Genomic DNA, 23221 nt, shown 5'->3' on the forward strand with positions numbered 1-23221 from the left:
GATTATGCCTGTAAAACAATGAGAATTTAAAATAACCCCCAAACCAGAATGTTACTGTAAATTCAAATAATCACAGAAATATACTGCATTTAATTTTTACTGTAATAGACTGTAAAATCATTTAACAGTATGAATACTGCAGAATTACGGTATATTGGTGGCATCTCTGCTACCTGTAATTTACTGTAAATATCAGTTTTTGGGTATCATAATAACATGCTAATAACTTGACAATAGACCATATTATTCATATCCACTGGTGGAACCTTAAAACTCATTTCTAATCATACTATTTAGAAAGTATTGACCATTTTTGCATTTGTTCAAGTTACAATCACACTTGGAAATACTTTTCCAAAGAAATTGTCATGGTAATTTTATTATCTTGGCCAAATCCAGTTGAGTCAGCTGTGACTGTTTAACTGCTCTTGATGTACTATGAAAAGTGAAGATTCTTGGCAATCTTCATCTGATTAACTTCACAGCCCAATTCTTTTGTGAACGGCCTTCATCAGGACCACCTGCCTTGTTGTTTCAGACAACATTATGTTCCAGCAACAAAAGGTCGCTGCACAGGTTTCTGAGAATTTTAACCGCCTTCCTGTATGTCACAAACTAGTCTTTAATACTTGTGAAAAGCTCAAGTGACTATTTTTGCATGGAGTGAGGCTTTTTTCAGCCTCAACCAAATCAAATCTCTGTCGTGCTTGTAGAAATTTCCGCTGTGGACGATACCTGTGGTTATGGTGTCTTCTACGGCCTACAACACCTAGTAACTGTGCTAGCAAAAGAGCTGAAGATCCATCCATTTATTGCCACTTATCTGGGTATGGGTTGCAGTGGCAGCAGACTAAGCAAGATAGCCTATATGTCCTTCTCCCCAGGCATGTTCTCCAGCTATTCCTGGTGGATCCCAAGGTATTCCCAGGCCAGATGGGATCATAATCCCCCCAGCATGTTCTGGGTCTACCCCAAAATCGTGCTCTTAAAGTGCATTAGATATGATGGCTCCACTTTGCCTTTGTGGAAGTTGTATGGACAGGGAAGCACCCAGAGTCCTGACCAGCAGACCTCTCAACTCCATTGACTGCATGCTCTCTTTTTGTCCATGCACAGCCCAGTGCGCCCAATAATTAAGTTCATATTGGATGATTCTGAAGCACACAATCTACACCCAGTATTGACAGTCACGACCAATGCAGGAAGTAGTGTCCTATATGTAGCAAGGTGGAAAGTAAGGGGGTGATACCAGAGTTTATGTCCTGTCACACACCAGTATTTAACCTAACCCCTAACCTTTACCTTAACCTTGACAGTGTTTAATTTGCTTAACCTGGATCGTATCTTAACCATACTGTTGTTGTCATGCATGCTGGGGTTTTCTGCAGAATCATCTAATTTCAACACTCTGTCTGGCAGTAGGGCCACCATGCACCTTGCTGCTGCTCCCCACCATCCAACTGTCTCATTCTTCCACCTCTGCAAGCACCTCTTCCAAGACCAGTCAACATCATTCTTTGTATCGGGCCCTTTGTACGGAGTTTGCCAGAGAGTTGTTGGAGAACCACCAAGCTGCTGCAAAGCTGCGAGTCTTGTTCATCCAGATGCTGCTGGCAACACCCGCATGCTGTGAAGTGGTCATGACAGCCAGCTCGATTGCCAGTTTTCTGCCAGTTAGACTTTTTGGTCTTTGGATTCCTTCTGCTGCAGCACTTCTCCTGTATAAATGACCATGTTCTCTTCATTCAGGCTCAGTGGAAGATTATGGATTACATGATCAAAGATTACATTTTAGTTAATGCAGGCCTTAAATTTCTCTTGTAAACTGCAATAATCAAACACCAACAAGACATTGGCATCCTCTTTATAGATGGTGATAGCTGTAAAAATTTTTGGTCAGTTGTTTGATTCTAATTCAAACTCAATGCTAGATCCCAACAATAATGTTTCATATCTCAGTTTGAACGTTTGCAAATTTGTCCCAAGAAGTGGCTGCAGATGTAGCTGAAAGTTGATGAAATGTTTAAGATTTTGACAAGGTATGAGGGTGTCCAGAGATTGGATGATGTGAGAGTATGATGAAGTATTGGCTACTGATAGCAGAGTTTTACTACAGCTTTATAAATGTTTCTCAAGGGCTATAGAAGTATAGCACAACTGTCCATATTCATGTCATGAGAAAGGTTTGAATGGAGGCCAATGTAACTCATGAATCCTCATGCAGGATACACTTCTTAAACAGGAACAGACCTTTTTGTGGTACAGGGAATGTATTTGTCTTTCCCGCATTACCTTACACTGAGCAGTCACTGAACTGCACAGCGTCCATCTATCAATACCACATTTTCCTGTGTTGAAAAAGAAGTGTATTTCACGAACACTCCATCCTTTTTCTGAAGAGACGATGAGGTTTGAGCAGCAGGGTGCTGTGCCTCGGAAAATATGCTTCTCCCTGTCTTCCTCGGTTTCTCTCGCTCTCTCATATTCTCGCTGTCATTCTTTTTCCCTCTCCTCTCGTTCGTTGCCACATGTACCAGTGGCTGTTTGCGTGAAATATCTGGAGAATCCATTTGGGTTCTGTCGTCTATAGGACCCGGCAGCGTAATAGTTTGGCTAAAGGAGGCATGCTCCCTTCCCTGAACTCTTCCCCTCCAATCTGGCTGTGTTGAACTTGGCAGCCCCAAGATTGATAATGTGTCCAGAGACAGTGTTGCAACGACAGTGGGCTTTCTGCGGTGAGAGGGCTTTTGCCAATCCACCTTACGCATGACACCGGTTAAGTAGCCTAAACTTGCATTTCGAGACTATAGATTTCCTACCCTGACAGAAATGCTAAATACTAGTTGGTGGAAATTCTTTTTTTTTTAGGTAATGAAACAAACTGCGGTCTCAGAAACAGAAAAAAAATCCACAACTGTAGTCAGTTTTTCCAATTAGCCTGACCTAGAAATCCTCAGTTGTCTTTGCAATGCTTTAGCAGGCAGGAACGTGGGGTGATTTGACTGGGATGTTCATTCCATGAATCAGATGTTATGGGAGTTTTTTTGGCTAAAGTGTAAGTGCTAAGTAGCTCCCTGTCCTTAGTCACTTTTAGTTCATGCTGAAATGTTCACATTTGTTCTAGAGTGAGTGTGAGATCTTTAATCTTACTGTTTATTTCTGGCTAATGAATGATGCACACACTCTCAGGAATTACGACAAGAGGGAATAATCCATCATTTCTTGCCAAGAGCTAACTGCTGGTACATGAAGTTCTAATAAAAACAGAGCAGCCAAATGTGAAATGTGGTATTTTTTTAAGGTGTTGTTTTGGCTTGTACTAATGGCATGTGAATTGAGGAAGGTGGAAATTGTTTTTAGCAGCCATTGATGAGACTTCCTCTTCAGTGTTTGTCCCTGTCAATTTTATTCAAAGCTACTGGAGCTGTGGAGAGAGGTAGAATGTGTAAACAGGACGTCACATGCATGCACGCACACATGCACACACTCACACACACACACATAGCTCGGCCTTGTCCCTCAGCAGCAGGGGATTATGTGGATTACAGGATGATCAGGACACCCCCCTCCTCCTCCCTCCCTAGTTTTACAGTGGACACACAGCGAAAGCCACTGAGATCTGAAGAAAGACCCCCTGTGTCCTCTCCATCACTGTGAAAAGGTGTCGTTTTCCCATTAAGACCTGAACTAAAAATCTCCGACCCCTCTGTGAATAACTGCTCAGTGGAACAAAGAGGCATCTCATGAAAAGGACAGACAGACATCCTCCAGATTTAGATCTGTACATTAGGTGAGGTTGAGACATGAGGGATTTGAGGGCACTCTAGGACTAAAAAGTACTTTACCTTTTGAAACTCTTTATCTGTTTAATCCAATCACATAATTTAGGAACGCTACAAAGAAAAAACAGGATATATCTAGTTGCATTAGTGCAGAGATCACCAAGATTTATAGTTGATATCATGGACCTTTCTGGTGCGTTATTTCTTTTTAGGTTGCCTCACACATAATCTCTTATTTCACTTACCAGTTGTAAAGGAACCAAGAAAATGCAGCACACTGTTCATGATGTGTACTTACTTTATCAACTTTAGACCTTCAATTTTACCTTTATTAGGTAAAGTTCTGGACTAAGACTTTGTTAATAAAGAGACAGAGTCACAGTCAAGTTTTTGATCCTATGCACCTGCCAAATAGGACTTTATAGCATGTAGATAGGGCTTTGTTGAAATTGTTAACCGTTGGATTCCAGCTGTACACAAGAAAAGGATGAACTATATACAGTATATACAGTACCAGTCAAACGTTTGGACACGCTTTCACATTCAAGGGAATTGGAAAATGTGTCCAAACTTTTGAATGATACTGTGTATAGTCGCTAAAATTTTGTTGCAAATGTTTCTATTATCAAAAAAACAGATACGGTGACAAGGGACAACCCTGTCTAACACCCCTTGATTTTAACACCCATTTTTCATAGTCTTACTTGATGATTTATTATGTGTTTTCACCTAATTTATTAAAGAACCACCTGTGTTTTGTACATTTGTAAACCCTCTCCTATCTCATAGTTTCAAAACCGGCCTGGGATATGTTCGATCTCCAAAAGATGTCTTATACTATCAACAAAAAAAATCTGTCCTTGATAGAGATCAATAATGCTGTGAAGAATACTTTTAATGCTAGTGCCAATGCATTTAGATAAGATTCCAGTGTCACAGCACAGTAATATAAGGAACACTTCACTCATGCCATAAACTCTTTGTGGTACCAGTGATAAAGAGGTAGTTTCCAGTACTTTAGCAGCTCTTATAGTCCCTGCCCAGCCGTAAACTGCCTGACACTTCGCAGGAAGAGCAGTGCACCGGCTCCAAGAATCCACTGGTTTTTATTGACCATGACCAAGCTATAAAACTCAGATGCTTTCTGTGCCACTCTGGAATGGGGTAATCCAGCCATCTCTCCCCAGTGCTGCTCCTTAGAGGAACGAACACTATGTGTGCTGTGCCTGTCAAAGACCAAACCAAAGATGTTAGATGGAGTAGTGCAGTGGCATCAGATGAAACACTGTGCAAAGACTAAAATCTGACACGTTGAAGAGAGTTAGTGCTTCTGCATAGTTTCATGTGAAGAGGGATGCTTACTGATTGACATCTAATGTAAATCATTTATATGAATACTTCACTACAAAGGAATACTCTTTTTTAGTATCAAACCTTCTTATGAAATATGGTCCTGAAATGTCATAACCTGTTCATTCGTGGAGGATGAGCTTGAATCCATGGCAGTTAAAATGGATTCCAACGGTGAAAACATGTCAGAGTATATCAAAATGTCTCCTCAAACGACTCCTGCAGCATAAGGCAATGTCTGGACAGACTACAGCCACGTAGCCCCCCTCATGCATTTCAATGAGACCCTGTGTTGGCACAGCAGGGGTCCCAAAGCAGAGAGCTCCCGCAAAAAACAACAACATCCGGCAAGGTGCTGCATTGCCCAGTAAAATACAGTACATATGCGGGAACGCTGTTACATTTACAGTGTTTCACTACATATCACAACCTCTTGACTTTGTACTACATTGTACATTGTAAATATCTCAAAAAGTTTTAATACAAAGTCAAGAGGTTGTGATATATCTCACATGTGCAGAGCAGTGGCATCATCTAGTCTTTGGAGCCATTTCTAAACAAACTATTGTGACCCAGTGCAACAGTGTGTCTCATTAATGTGTTTTTAATAACAATGGAGGAATAAGATATATCACACACACAAAGATTCATGGACGAAAGTGGATTCCTTGATTTGGTTACCAGCAAGAAGATTAAAGGATATGGCTGGCGATTTTCTATATTTTTCTTATTGTCAATAGCCAAACCAGCAATGAACTGATTCTTCTTCCATTTATTATGTCCAATATCAATTAAATATTTGCAACTAAGTAGTTGGTACTTAACAACTGAATATTGAACCATGGTTGACTAACGTTAGTATAACTGCAACAAAGACATAGTGATCTGCACAGTGCGAACAATGCTAACACCGCAGTCTCTCCAGCCTTCCTCCACTCATGCTCAGTGAGTTATGTAGTTGCTCAACCAACAAAATCATTGTGAATGGCTGCTCCACCTGAATGTGCATCACAATGATTTGTTGTTGCACACTTTCGGTTCAAACAGATGTTAACTGGTGCGTTCACATCTGTGAAAAGTGCCATCTTAACCTTGTTAGCCTCTGTGCCTCTGAACTGAAAAGACTGCTGTTCCTTTGCTTAAAATTCACAAATTTTACATTGGAGGAAGCGAAGATGAAAAAATATCGTGAGAAAAGGCATGTGTGGCGTGATATCGTGAGATCTGTGTCAGTTGCGTGACTCTCACGCTCACTGCGTGAGAGTTGGCAGCCCTGGTTTAACAACAGTCACAGAAAACATCTCTTTGTTTATGAGGGATTACAGCAGTTATCCATGGAATTGAAGCATTTAAAACCTTCCAAGGCTTTTAGACGTGATTATTACATGCATGTTTTTCCCCAACCTGCCCGAGCTGATTATCCTACATGTTACAACCGGTGCCAGCTGATTTTTCTCTCCCTTCCAGCTGTTTGTGCAGCAGGGTTGCAAGCTATTTTCAGAATAATAACGGATGTTAATTTGTAAGGCTTTATTGGGAGGGATTGGAAAACAGTCCAGACAACGAGACACGGCCCCATATTTGGCTTTCAGCAGCCATTATATAATCGCTAGCCAGGACTCAATGTCATATTTCTCTCTTTCTAAATTTCTTGACATCAGGTGTTAATATAACAGCCAGTACTGGTCCCACTGCTAGACACCACAGGGGAGAAATTGCTGATTTTGTTTGTTCAGATGAAAAGAATGCATTACAAAAACACAGTGGAATACCCGGTTATAAGAGGTAAATAAATTAGCATTTGGGATGAATAAAGATACATATTTCAAAAGCTAAACTAAGATCTTTTTTGTCATCTCCATGTTTCGTTCAACACTTGAGTTTGGAAGTTTGAGATCTGGGTAAATCCGGTTCCTCTGTTCCCTAAATAATGCAGGTGCACAGTGTATTTTTAGCATCATTCTACCTTATGTGCAACATGAAAGCCTCCCTATCGTCCCCCCTTTTCCTCCCACTCATTCACACCTCCATTAGCGTCCACCCTGCTTTGTGGTCTGGGGGTCTAAGGAGAAAGATGCTTCTGTTTCTGAATGAAAGCTGCTCTCTGTCCAAAACAACATTGTCAGGACAAGGTAGACACAGAGCCGAAGTTAATGTACTTTGTCAGCACTGGCAGGCCTCTGAGCCAAGAGCTATTAACTCTGAGAGGGAAAGGCATTTCCTCCTTGTAAATGCCATATTAAATTATTATTATTTCATTTGGTAACAGGGAAAAGCCCATCAGGGCTATATTACTCAAGGTGAGCAGGGAATTGTAAATGGAGAGTCAGAGATTTTCTAAAGGCCACCAAAAGAGGGTGGGTTTTGGGGGGTAAGGGAGTTGAAAAAGGAAGTGAGTATTGACGTCATGGTAACTTGATGTGGTCACTGAGTCAAAAAGATGTATATCACACCTTCAGATAGACTTTTATCCATTTAACTGAGACGAATACATGAGCATTTTCACTTCCTCTGTTTACGTTTCATAGGCATGGAACGTGCATCGTGCCTCCATCTTCAGCATCCGTGTTGTCTGACTGGTGCTCAGGCTTCTGCCAAATGAAAATGTGAATGAACAGTGGGGTATAGCCAATGGGGGTGCAGCCTTAAAGCCTCCTTGGCTTTTTCTGCAGGTTGATCGGGCCCAGGGGGCTTGTGGTTTAGCCTCGCTGGATGGGCCTCTGTGTAAAAGATACCTGGGCCAAAATGGCTGAGTGTGATATTCTCAACGTTTGGGTGACTGCGACACCCCTTTTTTTTCTTTATGGGAGAAACAACTGCCATAAAGGGTCGACAGTGTGCAATGTGATACGCTGTAAATTTTGAACGGAAGAAATCCATGTAATTAGGGCTGTTCATTTATCAGAGGAATCAGACCCATGATCTTGCCATTATCATTACGTTATTAGGTGTAGTGTCTGGGCCATTAACCACAGTTTTTTTGATTAATTCCCGAAATGGTAAAGCCTCGGAGAGAAAAAAAATCTTGTTGATAGAAGTTGAGATGTCCCACCGCTCTAAGTTACTGTTGCTATGCCTGTCAAACTTTCCTTTTTTGCACAACATACTTATGTAGTTTAACTGCTGCAAATATTTGATACTCGAAATTCTAGTTATTCTCAAAAGAAAGGGTCCTTCAATCAGTAGGTTTGTAATTTCTGAAATGGGAATTGCTGCTTGCAGATTTTATCAGCTTTAACTAACAAGCTAATGTTAGCTTCAGGTTGAAAACGCCCTCTGCGGCTGATTTCTTTAAAACAAGAACCCTGTAAAGGGGTCTTAAATATGCACTTGAGAGCTACATATGTGATATTGTGCAGAAGGACTGAGGCTAAAGTAGTAGTTGTAATGTAAGATAATATTTAATTCAAACATAACCCTGTTCAGCTGCTTAGTTTAAGCAGAGGTTAGATTTAGGCTTTATTGTTTGTATTTGCAAACATTATATTTCACTTTTAATGTTAGAGATTAGGATGAAGACTAACTAATGTATTGGGAAAATGTAATTCTATCTTGGATAACAAGTTTGGCTGTCACTGGAGTCTAAAAGTAATCAACAGCACAAGAGCTGCTAGCCTAAATTCTCATAGTAGCATCCAGGACCGCCAGCCACATAGTGGGGAAATACTACACAGTGTTGGTGCTAGTCATGAACAGGGTTTCTTTTGACCTGTAACCCCACAAACTAATGTAGTATGAAATGCCTGTGGCCTTCAAAGTAGCGCTGAGTTACTACTGTAAAGAGCTATTTAGCTGAACATTTGCTGCTTGCATAAATCAGACAAATCAAATTCCTTGATTCCCACTTTTGCTCTTGTATTTCTGGTTTCTGAAGAGGGTATAAAAGAAGCCAACATCTAAACTCTTTGTGTACGCTGTATTGCTGTTACTACAGCCTCATGCTCAATGCTTTAATATGTGGAGGAAGGCCTGCCTCACCTTAGTCATGGTTGCTAAACTATAACTCAATAATCCCTGTTCGGGGAAGAGGGTTTAGCCAACGGTCAATTTGTAGAATCTGGCCAGTTCTTTAATGCTGTTTGTTTGATTAACTCCTCCTGCTGTTCTTCTCCAACAGGTAAACCAACAGGCTATGGCCCTAACGCACGGCGGTCACGTGGCATTGTGGACGAGTGCTGCTTCCAAAGCTGTGAGCTGCGGCGCCTGGAGATGTACTGTGCACCTGCCAAGACTAGCAAGGCAGCTCGCTCTGTGCGTGCACAGCGGCACACAGACATGCCGAGAGCACCTAAGGTTAGTACAGCGGGACAAAAAGCGGACAAGGGCACAGAGCGTAGGACGGCACAGCAGCCAGACAAGACAAAAAACAAGAAGGTGAGCACAACACCAAACAGATACACTCTGTCTGAAAAATCAGGAAATGTTGACAAAATAAGAGGATGGGATTGATGTTTTGGTCGCATATGTCAGAGCATGCACATGTAATAACTTGAGTATGTTAAAGAAATAGTTAGACATTTTGGGAAATATGTTTATTTGCTTTCCTTTCTAGATGAGAAGTTAAGTACCTCTATGATATGTGTCTGTTCAATATGACGCTACAGCAGTCAGGTAGACTGGAAACAACTAACCTGGCTGTGTCCAAAGTGGCAAAATCCACCTGTCAGTACCTCTACAGCTCACTAATTATCTTGTTTGTTTACCTGTTTACCTGTCATCACCAAGAGGTTGCCAGGCAACCAGAAGCAACTCCAGGAAGTCACTGTGCCCAACCAAAAAATAGTAGTCTCCCACATAACCCTGCATAAGCCCACATCTGGTCGTTTTTACACTTTGGTTTTTGTACAGATTAAACAAACAAGATATAATGCATTAATTAGTGAATGAGCATATTCCCAAAATGTCAAACTATTTGTTTAAGGAGTCTATATGTTCAATAGCATGCAGTTTACTGTATATCAAGAGAAATTAATCCATCCAACTTAAGTGGCTTAATTTTCCTCCCACAGAGACCTTCATCTGGACATAGTCATTCAGCCTTCAAGGTATGCCTGCAAATGAACACTTCTCATCTCATTGTGTTTTTATTGTATTATTATTATGTAATTTAAACTTCTACCAACCACACTGTCTCCACTTTGGTGTTCTTTAAAGTTTCAAAAGCAGAACAAACTTCATGTTGAAACGAGAGAGATTCGTTGAAACATTCTTAGTCATCAGTTCTGAAATCCTCATCTCTTGGCCAACAAAAGAAAGCCTGATGTCTAAATGCAGAGTCTGTTTCATCCTCGAGTTGCCAACCTGCGGGAGAGTGTGATCCTTTTAAGATTGAACCATGTGCTTTTTATCCTTCTCTCAAAAAAGAAAACCATTAGCAAGAGAAGGAACTAAGTGGTTTTTGTGGTAGACCCAGTGGCACTCCCACTCCCCAGGCAGAATCTCCACTCTGCTACTGTACATTATGTGCTGAAATTCTGGCATCTCACCATAACAGGGTGACGCATGCAAGATCCAGATTTGATCAGGCACGCATATCACGTTTAGTGTATTATCGTGTCAGTGTCTTGCACATCACTCATCTGTTCATTTGTGCACTGTGGCACACTGTAAATGCTGCTATTCCTGCTCAGAATGACACTTTCTAAAGTTTTTCTCTTCAATGTTCGAATAGAAATTTGTATTCTCCTCACTTTTTGTCTCAGGAAATATAAATATAATGATACAGCAACTATTGTGCATAATTTTAAAAGCATTTTTGCACATATTTTGTGGAAATAGCATCGATGCTTCATGCCTGTAGGTGGGCGGTTTGCTTGGTAAAAGTTGACTGACATTTGAGATTAGGAGTTGCTAGGAAACATGCATTAACTTCTCTGGTGCGCTACCGACTGGAGCTCGTTGTAGCCCTTCGAACGTTGATACAAGAGGTTTATTCCCCTTTTTCAAAAAGCACACACAACGTTTGTCAGGTACTGTTAGCTATTTAAAATCTGTCCCGTTATAACATTGAATATTTGGAAGAAACCCATCGTGCTGTTAAGTTTGTATTTTACTTGGAAAGTGGAAGCTAGTTGGCATAGCTTGCTGATTCCTACTAGATGTTACTTTTTGTTCATGTTATTTCAACACCCGCTGAGTCATTGGCAGCTCCTGCACACTCAATGTTCCCACATTATACAAAGGATTGGCTTTTACGGGTCCAGATATGGTGACTGCAAATGACCAGACTGTCAAAACTCACAGCAACATGTAGTGTTGTAGCCACAGCACTCCTTACATTATTCAGTGATTCAAATCATGACACAGATTAGCGTAGGGAGTGCTCGAGTCACAGATGGGACTAATCAACGTCAATCCCCAGCCGGGGACCGGCAAGTTGGAATTGACGTGATATAACAAACTATTTTTAGTGCACATATATTGCACCAATGAAATACAGTACCAACATCGTCAGTCAGAACCAAAAGTTTATGACCATTGGACACTAAAGTGGAGGACGTTGTCGCAGCAAAAACATATATTAGCTTGTATGTTTTTATTTATTTCACCATCCAAAGAACAGCTGTGTTTTTGGGGTGAATCTATCCCAAAACTTGCTCTTTTTTATCCTGTATCTATCTCTAACATATGTCTAAATGTGTTTCTCTTTCGTTACAGGAAGTGCATCAGAAAAACTCAAGTCGAGGCAGCGCGGGGGGCAGAAATTACAGAATGTAGGGAAGGAGCGAATGGACAAATACCCACCGACATGGGAAGAGAGAAGGGAGTGGCCTTACCTGGTACCCCTGTGGAATGGTTCACTGTAAAACAAAACAAAGAGGATGCTAACAATGGTCCGAAAAGCTCTTCAAAATGATTGAAACCTGAGAGCTAAGTGGTGTTTAAGGGTTTGATGGGGGATCTTGTGATTATTTTATACACTGCACCATTCCATATCGGGAGGAATTCTTTGTTAATGCAATGTAACAGACTAGTTTAGCTGCTGAGACACGAACAAGAGCTTATTATACCTCCATGTGTGAGCTGCAGCATCCCCTGGCTCCAGGAGAGGTGGGAACGGATCTGGGCTTCAGCCATACCGAAAGCTGCAGGCTGTGTATGAGAATCAGTGGTCCATCCTGTCTCCTGAACTTTACGGAGGTAAATCCTTTTACTCTGAGAGAGTGGATTCATTTACTCCTTTGGTAAGACAGGATACTTTGTCACCGGTCACATATAACAGTTACAATCCCAGTTAAAATCTGATTATTTTACCTTCAGAGTTTGTTTTTGCAAAAACTACAGTTGTTTTTATGCACCATGCATTACTGAGGATACGTTTAAAAAAGTAAAAACAAGGTTTGATTTAAAGACAAAGACCAGGTGGTTCATCATCAGACATTAACACAGTTGTTGTAGTTATTTTACCTTGAGCCCACGTCAAATCCTACTTCTCAGTATCTCAAACCAAGTCAGGGCTCTTCTGTCTAATTGGAGTCCCTAGAAGGTTTGCCAAAATCCCTCCTAAGCCTCAGGAAGTGTTGAGAACCTGAGGTCCGAAGTCTACAATCCAAACACATCTATAACAACAGATCAAGCACCATTAGAGGAGATTTGCAGGAAGATGGAAAATACAGTACTAGAAAAATAAGACTGAAGAATAAATTAACCTGAAGTAAAACTGAGTGAAAGTTTTTTGGCCAGTTAGTGGTGCTTGTTTGGTTGTCAGAAATGGGTCATTCGGTGGATTCAAAGTGCATTTGGCATAAGTCAGTGGAATAAGTCAAATAGCAACAATGAGGCAAAAGGTTTGTTGTCTGCATCCTTTTCACATGTCACCACTGTGGCCAAATTTGATTTTTGTCAACAATCCAGCCACTGGTGATCAACATTTGAGTCTGAGTGGAGGCCTGTGTTCAAGGTTAAGCGCAAGTCATAAAAGTTTAGTCACAGCAAGTCAATGGGCGCTCTAAAAAAAACAATCAACCATAGTAAGATCTTTTTTTTTATTGCGGTTATTCTGAGTTAAAATGTCATTAATTACTAAAGCACTAAAGCAAAAGACAGAGGGGCTCTAACAATAGCCACATGGGGAAGTTTAATGATTGATCGATCTTGGCCTGCAATATGTTGTTAGTTAATGGGGAGTCCGAGAATTTGGCAACTTCAGTTATCACATAGACCTGACATCTTGGCTCCACAGCATCCGTGGAAAAGTCCACCGGATAAACACGTAGATTAGACGATTTGGTAAATATTGCAAACCAAAGTGACAAGTACTCCCGAGATGTGAGTTAGGCACACATTTTAACAGTACACAAACACAGACACAGACACGCAGACACACATACAAAGCACCCACAGTGTAAATGAGAGTTGTGTAACTGAGCAAGGGTCAAGCACAGACACACAAAACACACACACACATACACACACACACACACACACACACAAGCTCCATGAAAAGCCAGTTCTGAGAAGTCCTTGCATGAGGACTGACTGTTTATTCAAGCCTCCATGCGGATTTACTGTCATTTTATCACACAAACCGCCCAAGACATCTCATCTCTGGCTCTGCCTCCTCTGCCTGTGTATAATCAAACAGTACTCCCATTTATGTTAACCTATGCATTACTATCATTCATTGTACATGATGGTTTCATATAACAAAACTCTATTAAGAATCCTATCCACTGTATAATGGTGCTATTTTGTAGTTTGTTACTTGCAAGAGATGGCTAAGACAGACAGATGGCAGGGCTTACATTGGAGGTCTTCCCTTTTGCACAGCCTTGTGGCCACCATTTTAATAGTGTTTTTATTTGTAAGCTGTTTCAATAAGGTAGTAGTGTAAGCGAGTAAATGTATCTGTGTGAAATTGTGAATGCATGGAGAAAAAAAAAAGAAAAAGAAAATACCATGTTGTGGTCCCAAGAAGGCAAAATGCTATTTTTTCTACTGTTTTTAAATTATTTTCTCAATATAGATCCCTTATGCCAAATAACTTGACAAAAGTACTGTGAACTGTGATTCTTCCAATTGTATTGAGATTGTTAAAAGTCATTGTGTGCTTTTGTCTGTCCTGAGATGTGTGTGTACATGCACCTCACTGGAAGCCAAGGTATTGACTATTAAAAAACACTTAAAGCGAGACTGCATAACTTTTCCAGCCACTGTGGCCACAAGTGGTAATTACAGGACAATCGTGGCACATTGACTTTGCCTTCATTTCCCAAGATTCTCTCGAGTCGGTCGCTTTAAAGACATCATCATGTTTATCTGTTTCACGCTAAAATGTAGTGTAACAGGAGCACAAGTAGAGAGAAGCCATAAAATTAGTAAATTTACTCAATATCTAGCTTAAAGGAAGACAAGTTTGACATTTTGGAGAACACAGTTCCTCGCTTTCTTGCTGAGTTTGATGAGAAGATCAATACCACTCTCACATCTGTCAGCTGAAGCCAGCAGGCAGTTAGCTTAGCTTAGCACAAAGACTGGAGACAGAGCAAAACATGTAGTTTTTACACTGGTTTCCCCCTGCTTCCAGTCTTTATGCTAAGCTAAGCTAAGCAGCTGCTGGCTGTAACCTTATATTTATCAGACAGGTGACAGTGGTATGGATCTTCTCATCTTATATATTTCCCAAAATGATGAACTGTTGCTTTAAGTTTGCTAACATTAGCCTGCATAAACTACTGGTGATACCAGACCAAATAAGGCTGTAGCGACAAAACCATTGAGTGTATTGAAGTGAGCAAGGGTGCGTTTATCGCTTATGAATTCAACTATTCGTTTGTAACAGGAAGGATTGTGTTATTTGTAATTATAAAAAGTTACGTAGTCTCGCTTTAAGAATAAGCTAGGATTTTAATTTATTTCGTCCAAAACATTTGTTAGCAGCTCTCTGAATTAAGTCTTTTCACCAAGTAATTTAAAAGTGTGTTTTTATCTTGAATGATCAAAATTTTCCAAATGGGAATTTGCGTTTGTGCTTTGGTGTCTGTTCCTTACAAATTCTCTTTATCAGTCGACCTGGCGGCGGAAGTGAACAAAGAGCTAACATCTCTGGTCCTTCCAGTTCTTCAGATATACAGTACAAACCAAAGACTTTTTGATGAGAACAAAGCCTCACTCAGCATTGTTATGTCATGAACTAAACCTATGACCAGATCATTAAAGACTCATGCCATCCCTGTCTGAACTGCACTGCAGCTACAATACGCCCTTCACACACTGTCTCCGGTACCTGAAATACAGCTTGTGTAATGGATAGTTAAGTGAGCCAGACAAAAGTCCCTTAGTGTATCTGGTAAATTTGGAGCAGCAATGAAGAAACCTACGACAACCAACCTGAAATCATCGTTCAAACATTTCTGTTTGTCACTAACGTGAAATAAAACATAAAAAAATGTGGGAGTTTGTGAGACATTCATGACTCTGTGAGGTGTTTAATAAGGAAATGTAATTTGCGTAAGCTCACTGTCCAATAAACTGTTTGATTACAGCGCTGTTATTTATGGTGCTCGATTGCCTTCTGTAGAAAAAAAAATACTGACAAATTGTTCACCATTCCTGCTGAATAAACCACTTGTCAACATCACAGAAATGGCTGGAGAGTTCTTTCATGCGGTGTGCACATACACTTGTAAACCCTCTAGGGAAACATCATCCTGTAAAGACATTACTCTCCCTATTACGCAAGATCACACTAGTAAACTCTATAAGGCTTTTATGAGGAACCCTGTGGATTCAGACACATAAACAGCAGATAATTACAAAGTAGAGGTTTTCTCTCTCTTAAGCATGTGCAAATCTTTTAAGGCATTTCGGCTATAGATGAAGCCGTAACTCAAGCTGAGGCTTTGTGCACCATGCAGGATGAAACTGAGTGTACTGTGAGTGTGCAGAATGACAAAGTGATACTTCCTACGAGGCGGCAGGGTCTGCCAAAGCAAACAGAGCGGGGCGTGGTGCTCCCTGAGGCCAGAGCTGCGTGTTCAGCTCTTTGGAGGATGCTCGCAGTGACAGCGCCGAGCTCTCACTCACTGTCAGCACTTTTTAAAACGGATGTATATAGGGCAACAATCAAACCCTGATGAATTGGCGGGTGCTCTGGCCGGCGCTCAGCAGATGGCAGAGATCAAAATGTGTAGCAGCAGGGAGGTTGGCAAGGTCTCGATCATCCCGGCCATCCTGGATGTTATTTCATCCCTCTCAATGACTAATACAGAATCAATTATCTCACCCTAATGGTCCAATTGCAGTCTGCAAGCTTGCAAGATTTAGAGTTCAAATAAATCAGAGAGAAATTGTGTGCAGAGAGGCTTGGGCAGTGGCAGGTAACCAAGCCATAACAAATAAGCCAAGATACGGATATACAGTATCATCCTGTTGTAATTACTACAAAATGCAAAGCTCAGGATATCTTAAAAACGCTCTGTTTATCCTCTAACGTGCTAATTTTGGATTTCATGGTGAGTAAGAGAGTGGAACACAAAGATGTTTGAATAACCTCAAGAACCAGGATGGTTCTGGAAAGAACTCAATCTGTTCCCATTGATCTGCGTGTACTCAGGATTCAGTGCATCTAAGGACACACATTTTGGACTAAGCCCTGAAATACAATCTCTCCACACTCTTCAACTCCTCATCTTAAGCACACAATTGTCTTTTGAATGACCTTGTGGTCTGTTTTACTACTCTCACCAATTTTACTACTTATTCTACTGCTTGTTTTACAGGAAAAGTGGTTGTAAGGCTTCATCAGTCTTCAACCATTCATTTTTTTCCCCCAATAGGACACACAGGATTTCACTTTGCTGTGTTTAACCTTTGTCTCTAATCCCGAATATTTTCATATAATACGGCGAAAGATCCATTCCTGGCCAACGATGAGTTGATCATGACAAATTTACAAGTAGTCTGGTGTCACATTTTATTGTTATCCTGAGCCAAGGCCAGATGTAAAAGGAAATAGAGGCACAAGGGTCCAGCAAGTGCACTGTTGAGCCTCATGCTACAATGGGAATATTAGCAGTTAGATTAAAGAATGTGAAAAAAAAGTGTCTAAACCATTGGAGGAGATTCTCCCTCTTTCTCAATTTCAGTCGACAGTGGAAATTCACTGAGGCTTGATTATAGCAGGAGAGAGTGTTGGCTCAGCTGTGTGCTTTAAGAACCCATGATGTCAGAGCCTTATTTTCCTTGGAGAGACTCTCATCAGCTGCATTGTTCCAGGAAACCATGGTCTGTTCTCTGGGCAACCAAAGAATCCTGCCCAAATGCGGTCCCCCCTTTTGCACCCGCATCTCTGCTGAATGCAGCACGCCGGCCTCTGGCACAACTCGAGTCCCTGCTGCACACATACGGGGATACACACACTCATGCATGGAGCATCAGTGCATCACATTTCCCTGGAACTGGAGCATCCTCTCTGCTGCGACACACTCTGTGTTTGTTATTTCTGTCTTTTTATTTTTTATTAGAAGAAGAGTGTTGGTGATGAAAGGCAGCGTGTTAATACAGGACGAGGAAATATTGTGTTGGCCCCGCGAGGATTATAAAACAATGCTGCTACTGATGTCATAGGGCCCTGACTTCTGAGGACTCTTTACGCAGAAAGATGTAGGCGGTGTGACTGAAATACAGCACCGGCAACTGACAGGTGATGCAAGCAGCTTACAGAGCTGATGAAAAAACTACTCTGCAGCTTCCTCAAGTTCAAAATTTAAAACATGCACAGAGACCGAAAAGGACCTGGAGGCAATTACGACTGCTTACAAACAAGACCAACTGTAAATCAGTGACAGCTCAGTCAGTAGTTCAATAAACTTTACTGGCATCAGCTGAAAATTTGACAAGCTGTGTTGTGGAAACTTCATTGAGTAAACATAAAGATTTAGTACATAATGTTCATGGATACCACCGAATCACATCTGGTCCTCATAAGATTATTTGACTCTTGGCTTTTTTGCTAATGTTCTTTGTTAGAGAATTATGGTAATGATTTCTTAGAAATTTAGACTAGGGAAAAATGAATGTCAGAGTTACCAGATAAAGACCTTCACCACAGCTCAGAGTTCGTTGGATCCTCTCAGTAAGTGCCAAGGAAGCTGATAGAGCCCAGAAGCTTTGGTTGTGGTGGGACCGCATATTTGCAGAGCATGTACTGTCCATATTAGTGCAATAAGTGAAAAATAATGCAACTTTTCAGAATCTCTTTTCTACATACACTGGCTGTTGCAGAGATAAAGGAGAAGTTTGGGAAAAGGGAGAGACAGATTATCAGAAAGAGCGAGAAAGGTTACAACAACAGAGCACGAAGCTCACAAGTTCAGTTGTGCTTCTGCTGGAACGGCCGTGCCCCTGTGGACAAGTTCAGTCCTTCAGTAGAAGTCCTCACCCTCCAACAATAATACTTACAAAATAAAGGCTGACCGCTCCAAGTAAAATCACTTCAGCTGGGTTCAATAGATATTATTCATGTACCGTTTCTCCATCCCCTGCGCTACGGCTCCTGTGATGTTAATAAGGTAAGCCTTCGGAGCTGAGAAGGAGCCTACAAGGAGCTATGTCAATATGAAAGCCCTTTGGTTGTGCTTGCCTTTTATCATCAGCCGATGATTGCCATCTTGGTTGTGGGTGCTTGTCGATCAAACATCCCAAGGCCTTGATCATAGAGCTGTGGCATATTATATTATTCTTTAAAGGAAAAGTTCAACATTTTGGAAAATACTCCTATTCACTCTAATATCACTACTGTATCTGCTAAATATGAAGCTAGAGCCAGCATGCGGTAAGCTTACCTTAGCATAAAGACTGGAAGCAGGGGGAGACAGCTAGCCTGTCTCATTCTACCAAAATCCACCTACCAGTACCTCTAAAGCTCACTGATTAACACAACATATTTCATTACTTACTTCCTGGACAACCGTCTTCTGATATTTGTAAGACTAAATAATTGCTAATAATGATTAATTAATTAATATTTTGACATTTTGGGTAATACTTATTATTCGCTTTCTTGCCAAGAGTTAGATAAGAAGATTGATACCACTGTCATGTCTATACAGTAAATATGAAGCTACAGCCAGCAGGCGGTTAGCTTAGCATAGCATAAACACCAAAAGCAGAGGGAAACAGCTAGCCTGGCTCTTTTACTCTTTTGATTTTTTACTGATTAACATTATATCTTATTTGTATATTATAAACAAAAACCAGAGTGTAAAAACAACACTTACAGGGGATTATGTGCTGCACTTTTTCTTGGCTTAGCACGGTAATATCCAGGGGTCTCAGGTGGTTGTCTGGACCCTCATGGTGATGACAAGACTCCAGTAAATTACAAATAAGATATAACATGTTAATTTAGAGGTACTGCTAGGTGTTTTTTGTTAACTTTGGGTAGGCTAGCTGACAAGTTTTCCCTTGTTTCTAGTCTTTATGCTATGCTAAGCTAACTGGCTGCTGCGTGGATGTATTATAAGACCTGGATAGGGCGTCACCACTGAGACTTGCAGCAAATTTTTCCCAGTGGCCACTCGCGGTATTGCAGGGGGTTTTATACTTGAAGAACTTTCCTCAAGCTGAGAAAAGCCATTTAAAAATCTGAGACGTCATCACAATGTAAAGTCTATGGGTTGAGCGGGAACTCACAGATGGGGCCAGCGAGGGAAACACCATTGCACATATTCAGTGGGCTGCACGATGCGGAAGCAAACCTAGAAGCTAGAAACTTTTTTTGGCGTATGCGCCACCCAAGCAATTCTTATTGGACTGAACGGGCGCCATTTTCGGTCTGGTTTCCAGTCTTATCCATGGGCTGATGGGCTTACATTTTCCAGACAAACATGAATCTAAACTATTCCTTTAAAATCGCTCATCGTTATTTTCTGTGTCGTCATTAGTGTCATCAGTGGCTAGACTTTGGATGTTTTATTACGTGACCTGTGCCACGTGAAGCACACTGATGCCATTCACAGAAAATGACTCACTATGAGAATTCAATAGGCATCTGTCACACAGCGCACTCGGCCTGTCCCGTCACCTGCTGGGTTCAATTTAGCATGTGGATATTGAGGGAAGAGATACATAATTAATCCCTGCCCTTTGACCTCCTGTGAGCTTTTTTGACCCTATTGGAAGGAATTACAGCCCACCCTGTTTCCCCTCTTTATCCATTTGAATTCATCCCATCTCTAAACAGACAAAATAGAGTCATTCACCTTTTTCTTTACAAGGGAACACCTATTAATGAAATCATGTAGCTCACTGACGCTTTTGCTGTGACCCTTAAACTTCCTGTGACCTTCAGCCTTGAGGATAGATGCATCACTGTAGGAGACGTGATTGGTTTTTACATCTAACAATTTGAAGTTGCAAGCAAAATGCCCTCTCCCTGAATATATAAGACGGCTGAGAGCTCAGTCACAACAGTCGTTAGGTGAGGACGGTCCAGTTTTATGTCAAAGTTGTGTAGTGTAGAACTTAATACTGTAGATACCATGATCTCCATCTACTCTGTCCTGTTTACTCTAGTGCTGTTCTCTGAACTGAGCAGCCACTTGGTTACTGTAGCCATGCCTGCAAGCAAAATAGAAGATGGCGAAACAGAGCAAGACGGCCTGGGTTCATTACTGGGTGACGGGCCCATGACTGAGCAGGCTGTGGTTCCCCCCATGTACAGACGAAGCCTCGTGCTGGACAGCAACATCAGGGATGACGATGGAAACCCAAAAATCATCATTGTCTCAGTAAGTGTGACTTTTCAAACACTGTTTAAGGAGTTGGTTATATATCACTTAGAAGGAGAATGTTTTAGCCATGCATCCAAAGCCAAACCTGACAAACCAGAAGTGTTTCTTAATTTATTTACCAAGAATATAGCAATTAGTTACAACTTATAACCCTTTTATAAAGAGCTAATTATTAGAAAGTGACTTATCTCTGGTGGTATCTAGCCATGCAGAAAGTTTTGGTATTATTTGCCTAGATTTTGAGAAATCCATCTGTGAAAAAGAGCCTTTGAGCCTAATTATAAATCAGCATGCATATGTAAAAGGGTGTTGAATCATTATAAGCAAAAATCAAAATCACAACCAGGACAGCACTCAAATTAAGTTCCTTACTTATGTACGTTTGTTTCGGGCAGATGCCCATTCTGGCATCCAAACTGGCACTGATGATCTATAAAACATAATGGCAACTATGTAGCCAAGTTGAGTTGCCTATTCTACACGATAACAATCATTAAAAGAAGGAGCTTTCAACAACAAAACAAGTATCTCTGGACATAATTATTTATATTGCAAAAACGGGTCAATGAGAAATCTTCAGTCGTGCCAGGAAGCATTAAAGTGCTCACATAATAGGTAAAGAAGTAAAACATTTCAGAGATGGATATCTCAAAACTTGGAAAAACAAAGCCAAAACTATCTGCATGGCGAGATGCCACAATAGTTAACTAAGAAAATATGTTGTCATTTTCATGAACCAATCTTTTAAAGCAATAATTTGACATTGTGGGAAATACGCTTATTTGTTTTCTGGCAGAGAGTTAGATGAGAAGATCAATACTTACTTTTATATTGAAACCAAGTAAGTTAAATATGAAGCCGCTGCCAACAGCTGCTTGGCTTACTTTAGCACAAAGTCTGGGAACAAAACGTTAACAGGCAACAAAAGACATTAAAATGTTATAATCTCTTTGTTTGATCCGTACAAAAAACCAAAGTGTAAAAGCGATGATTTGCTCTTTTCTGGTGTTTATGCTAAGCTAAGCTAATTGGCTGCTGGCTTAAGCTACGCATTTAACAGACAGACATGAGAGTGTCGATCTTCTCATCTACTTCTCCGCCAGAGAGCGAATAAATATAGTTCCCAAAATGTTGAACTATTCCTTTAAAGTTGTTAGATTTGTACAAATTAATTGAATCCAATTTTACCAGCTATTTCGGTTATTATTCGATTGTTTATTCAACCCAAATAAATGTCTGGCTATTCTCCTTATGCAAGTCATTCAGCTTGTACTATTCTGCCAAAGAGAGTCATGCGTCATAACTATTCATTGTATGAGATTTCTTTCTATAAACAACCTCATCTAACCATAGTTCAAAACAACAAAGGAGCACATTATCTCCATCCTGTGACTGAACATTTGACCCTTTTCAATTGGCCACCGTCCTCGTGTCTACTGTTAAGTCAATATTTCATACACATCTATGAAAATATTTTACAGCAGCGTTGGAAAACCGGGAAATAGTGTTAGCTGAAAAGGTCAAATGATCACAAGCCTATAAAGATTTATTGGAGTTACAGTGGGAAGAATGATGATATATCTGTTCTCCCTCAAACGTTTGGCTGAGATGTGTAAAGAGTTTATCTGGCGGCTGTGCCTCCTGTGTGTCATGAACATGGTGGTTATCTCTGCGGTAATGGGGAACAGGCAGCCATGATGTTGAGAACAAAGCCATCTGGGTGAACCCGGGCTCTGGAAGAAAACGGGCCACTGTGATATAGTAAAAAACTGGGAAACACATTTCTTCCATTTGGGGTTCATGTGGCTTGGATCAGCTGTTAAACATGGTGATCCAACACCTGTGCTGCAAGAGAAAAGATCATCTTTAAAAAAAAAAAAAAGCAGCTTGCAACCAGAGTTCAGATCCTGTAGTATGCCTTTATGTGTGGTCTTATTCTGTCACATGTAATCACCGATCAATGCTGTGTTTCAGGACATGAGGCTGAAGGGACACAGTGCTCGTGGACTGAACCCAGCCTTTACTCGGAGCCTTCCTCTGATCACGGAACGAAGCTTGAGCCACACTCCTGCCGAGTACAGTTTGAAAACAGACCGCAGAGACACTGACCTCGACAGTGAGTACCTGCAACTCCATGTTTCTGCATTAAGGTCAAGAAAGTGTTGAATAAAAGCTTCCAATTTAGATTTTTCCCATGTGTATTATACATGACGAATGTCTAATTTCACTGTCCTTATTCTCTCCATCTCTTTCTAGTGCTGCGGTGTATGATAGGAAGAGTGTACCGACCCTGCTGGGAAGCATAAACGTTTCCTCCCCGTGCTGCCGCCTTCCTCCAAAATGTTCTGTAAAAAT

General features: G+C 40.9%; 2 protein-coding genes across 8 annotated transcripts in view; both read left to right on the top strand.

Moving 5' to 3' along the window:
- The window catches only part of igf1 (insulin-like growth factor 1), a 29938-nt gene extending 14323 nt beyond the window's left edge, over window positions 1–15615 (top strand). For both annotated transcript variants that reach the window (XM_042402674.1, XM_042402673.1), the window contains exons 3-5: window positions 9250–9506; window positions 10142–10177; window positions 11790–15615. In XM_042402674.1, the coding sequence (XP_042258608.1) occupies window positions 9250–9506; window positions 10142–10177; window positions 11790–11849 (353 nt within the window). In that variant the 3' untranslated portion in view covers window positions 11850–15615. The remainder of the gene's footprint in view (window positions 1–9249; window positions 9507–10141; window positions 10178–11789) is intronic.
- Window positions 15616–18079: 2464 nt separating this feature from the next.
- Window positions 18080–23217, top strand: pmch (pro-melanin-concentrating hormone). Of its 6 annotated transcripts, XM_042402678.1 has the most exons (5): window positions 18978–19057; window positions 20425–20553; window positions 20649–20863; window positions 22841–22982; window positions 23123–23217. In XM_042402678.1, the coding sequence occupies exons 3-5, from the start codon at window positions 20690–20692 to the stop codon at window positions 23170–23172; spliced, it is 366 nt and encodes a 121-aa protein (XP_042258612.1). In that variant the 5' UTR covers window positions 18978–19057; window positions 20425–20553; window positions 20649–20689; the 3' UTR covers window positions 23173–23217. The 6 variants fall into 6 exon arrangements, with proteins under 6 accessions (XP_042258614.1, XP_042258610.1, XP_042258612.1 ...); XM_042402680.1 differs by lacking the exons at window positions 18978–19057; window positions 20425–20553 and adding an exon at window positions 18080–18643; XM_042402676.1 differs by lacking the exons at window positions 18978–19057; window positions 20425–20553 and adding an exon at window positions 18687–18906.
- Window positions 23218–23221: the final 4 nt, after the last annotated feature.

The sequence above is a fragment of the Thunnus maccoyii genome, chromosome 23, assembly GCF_910596095.1.
Source record: "Thunnus maccoyii chromosome 23, fThuMac1.1, whole genome shotgun sequence".
In the NCBI taxonomy this organism is placed as follows: Eukaryota; Metazoa; Chordata; class Actinopteri; order Scombriformes; family Scombridae; genus Thunnus; species Thunnus maccoyii.

Coding starts and splice junctions, on each gene's coding strand:
- pmch (XM_042402675.1), top strand. CDS start 20,573: ATGTCAAAGTTGTGTAGTGTAGAACTTAATACTGTAGATACCATGATC. Junction 20,864..22,840: donor CAAAAATCATCATTGTCTCA/GTAAGTGTGACT, acceptor GCTGTGTTTCAG/GACATGAGGCTGAAGGGACA. Junction 22,983..23,122: donor CAGAGACACTGACCTCGACA/GTGAGTACCTGC, acceptor ATCTCTTTCTAG/TGCTGCGGTGTATGATAGGA.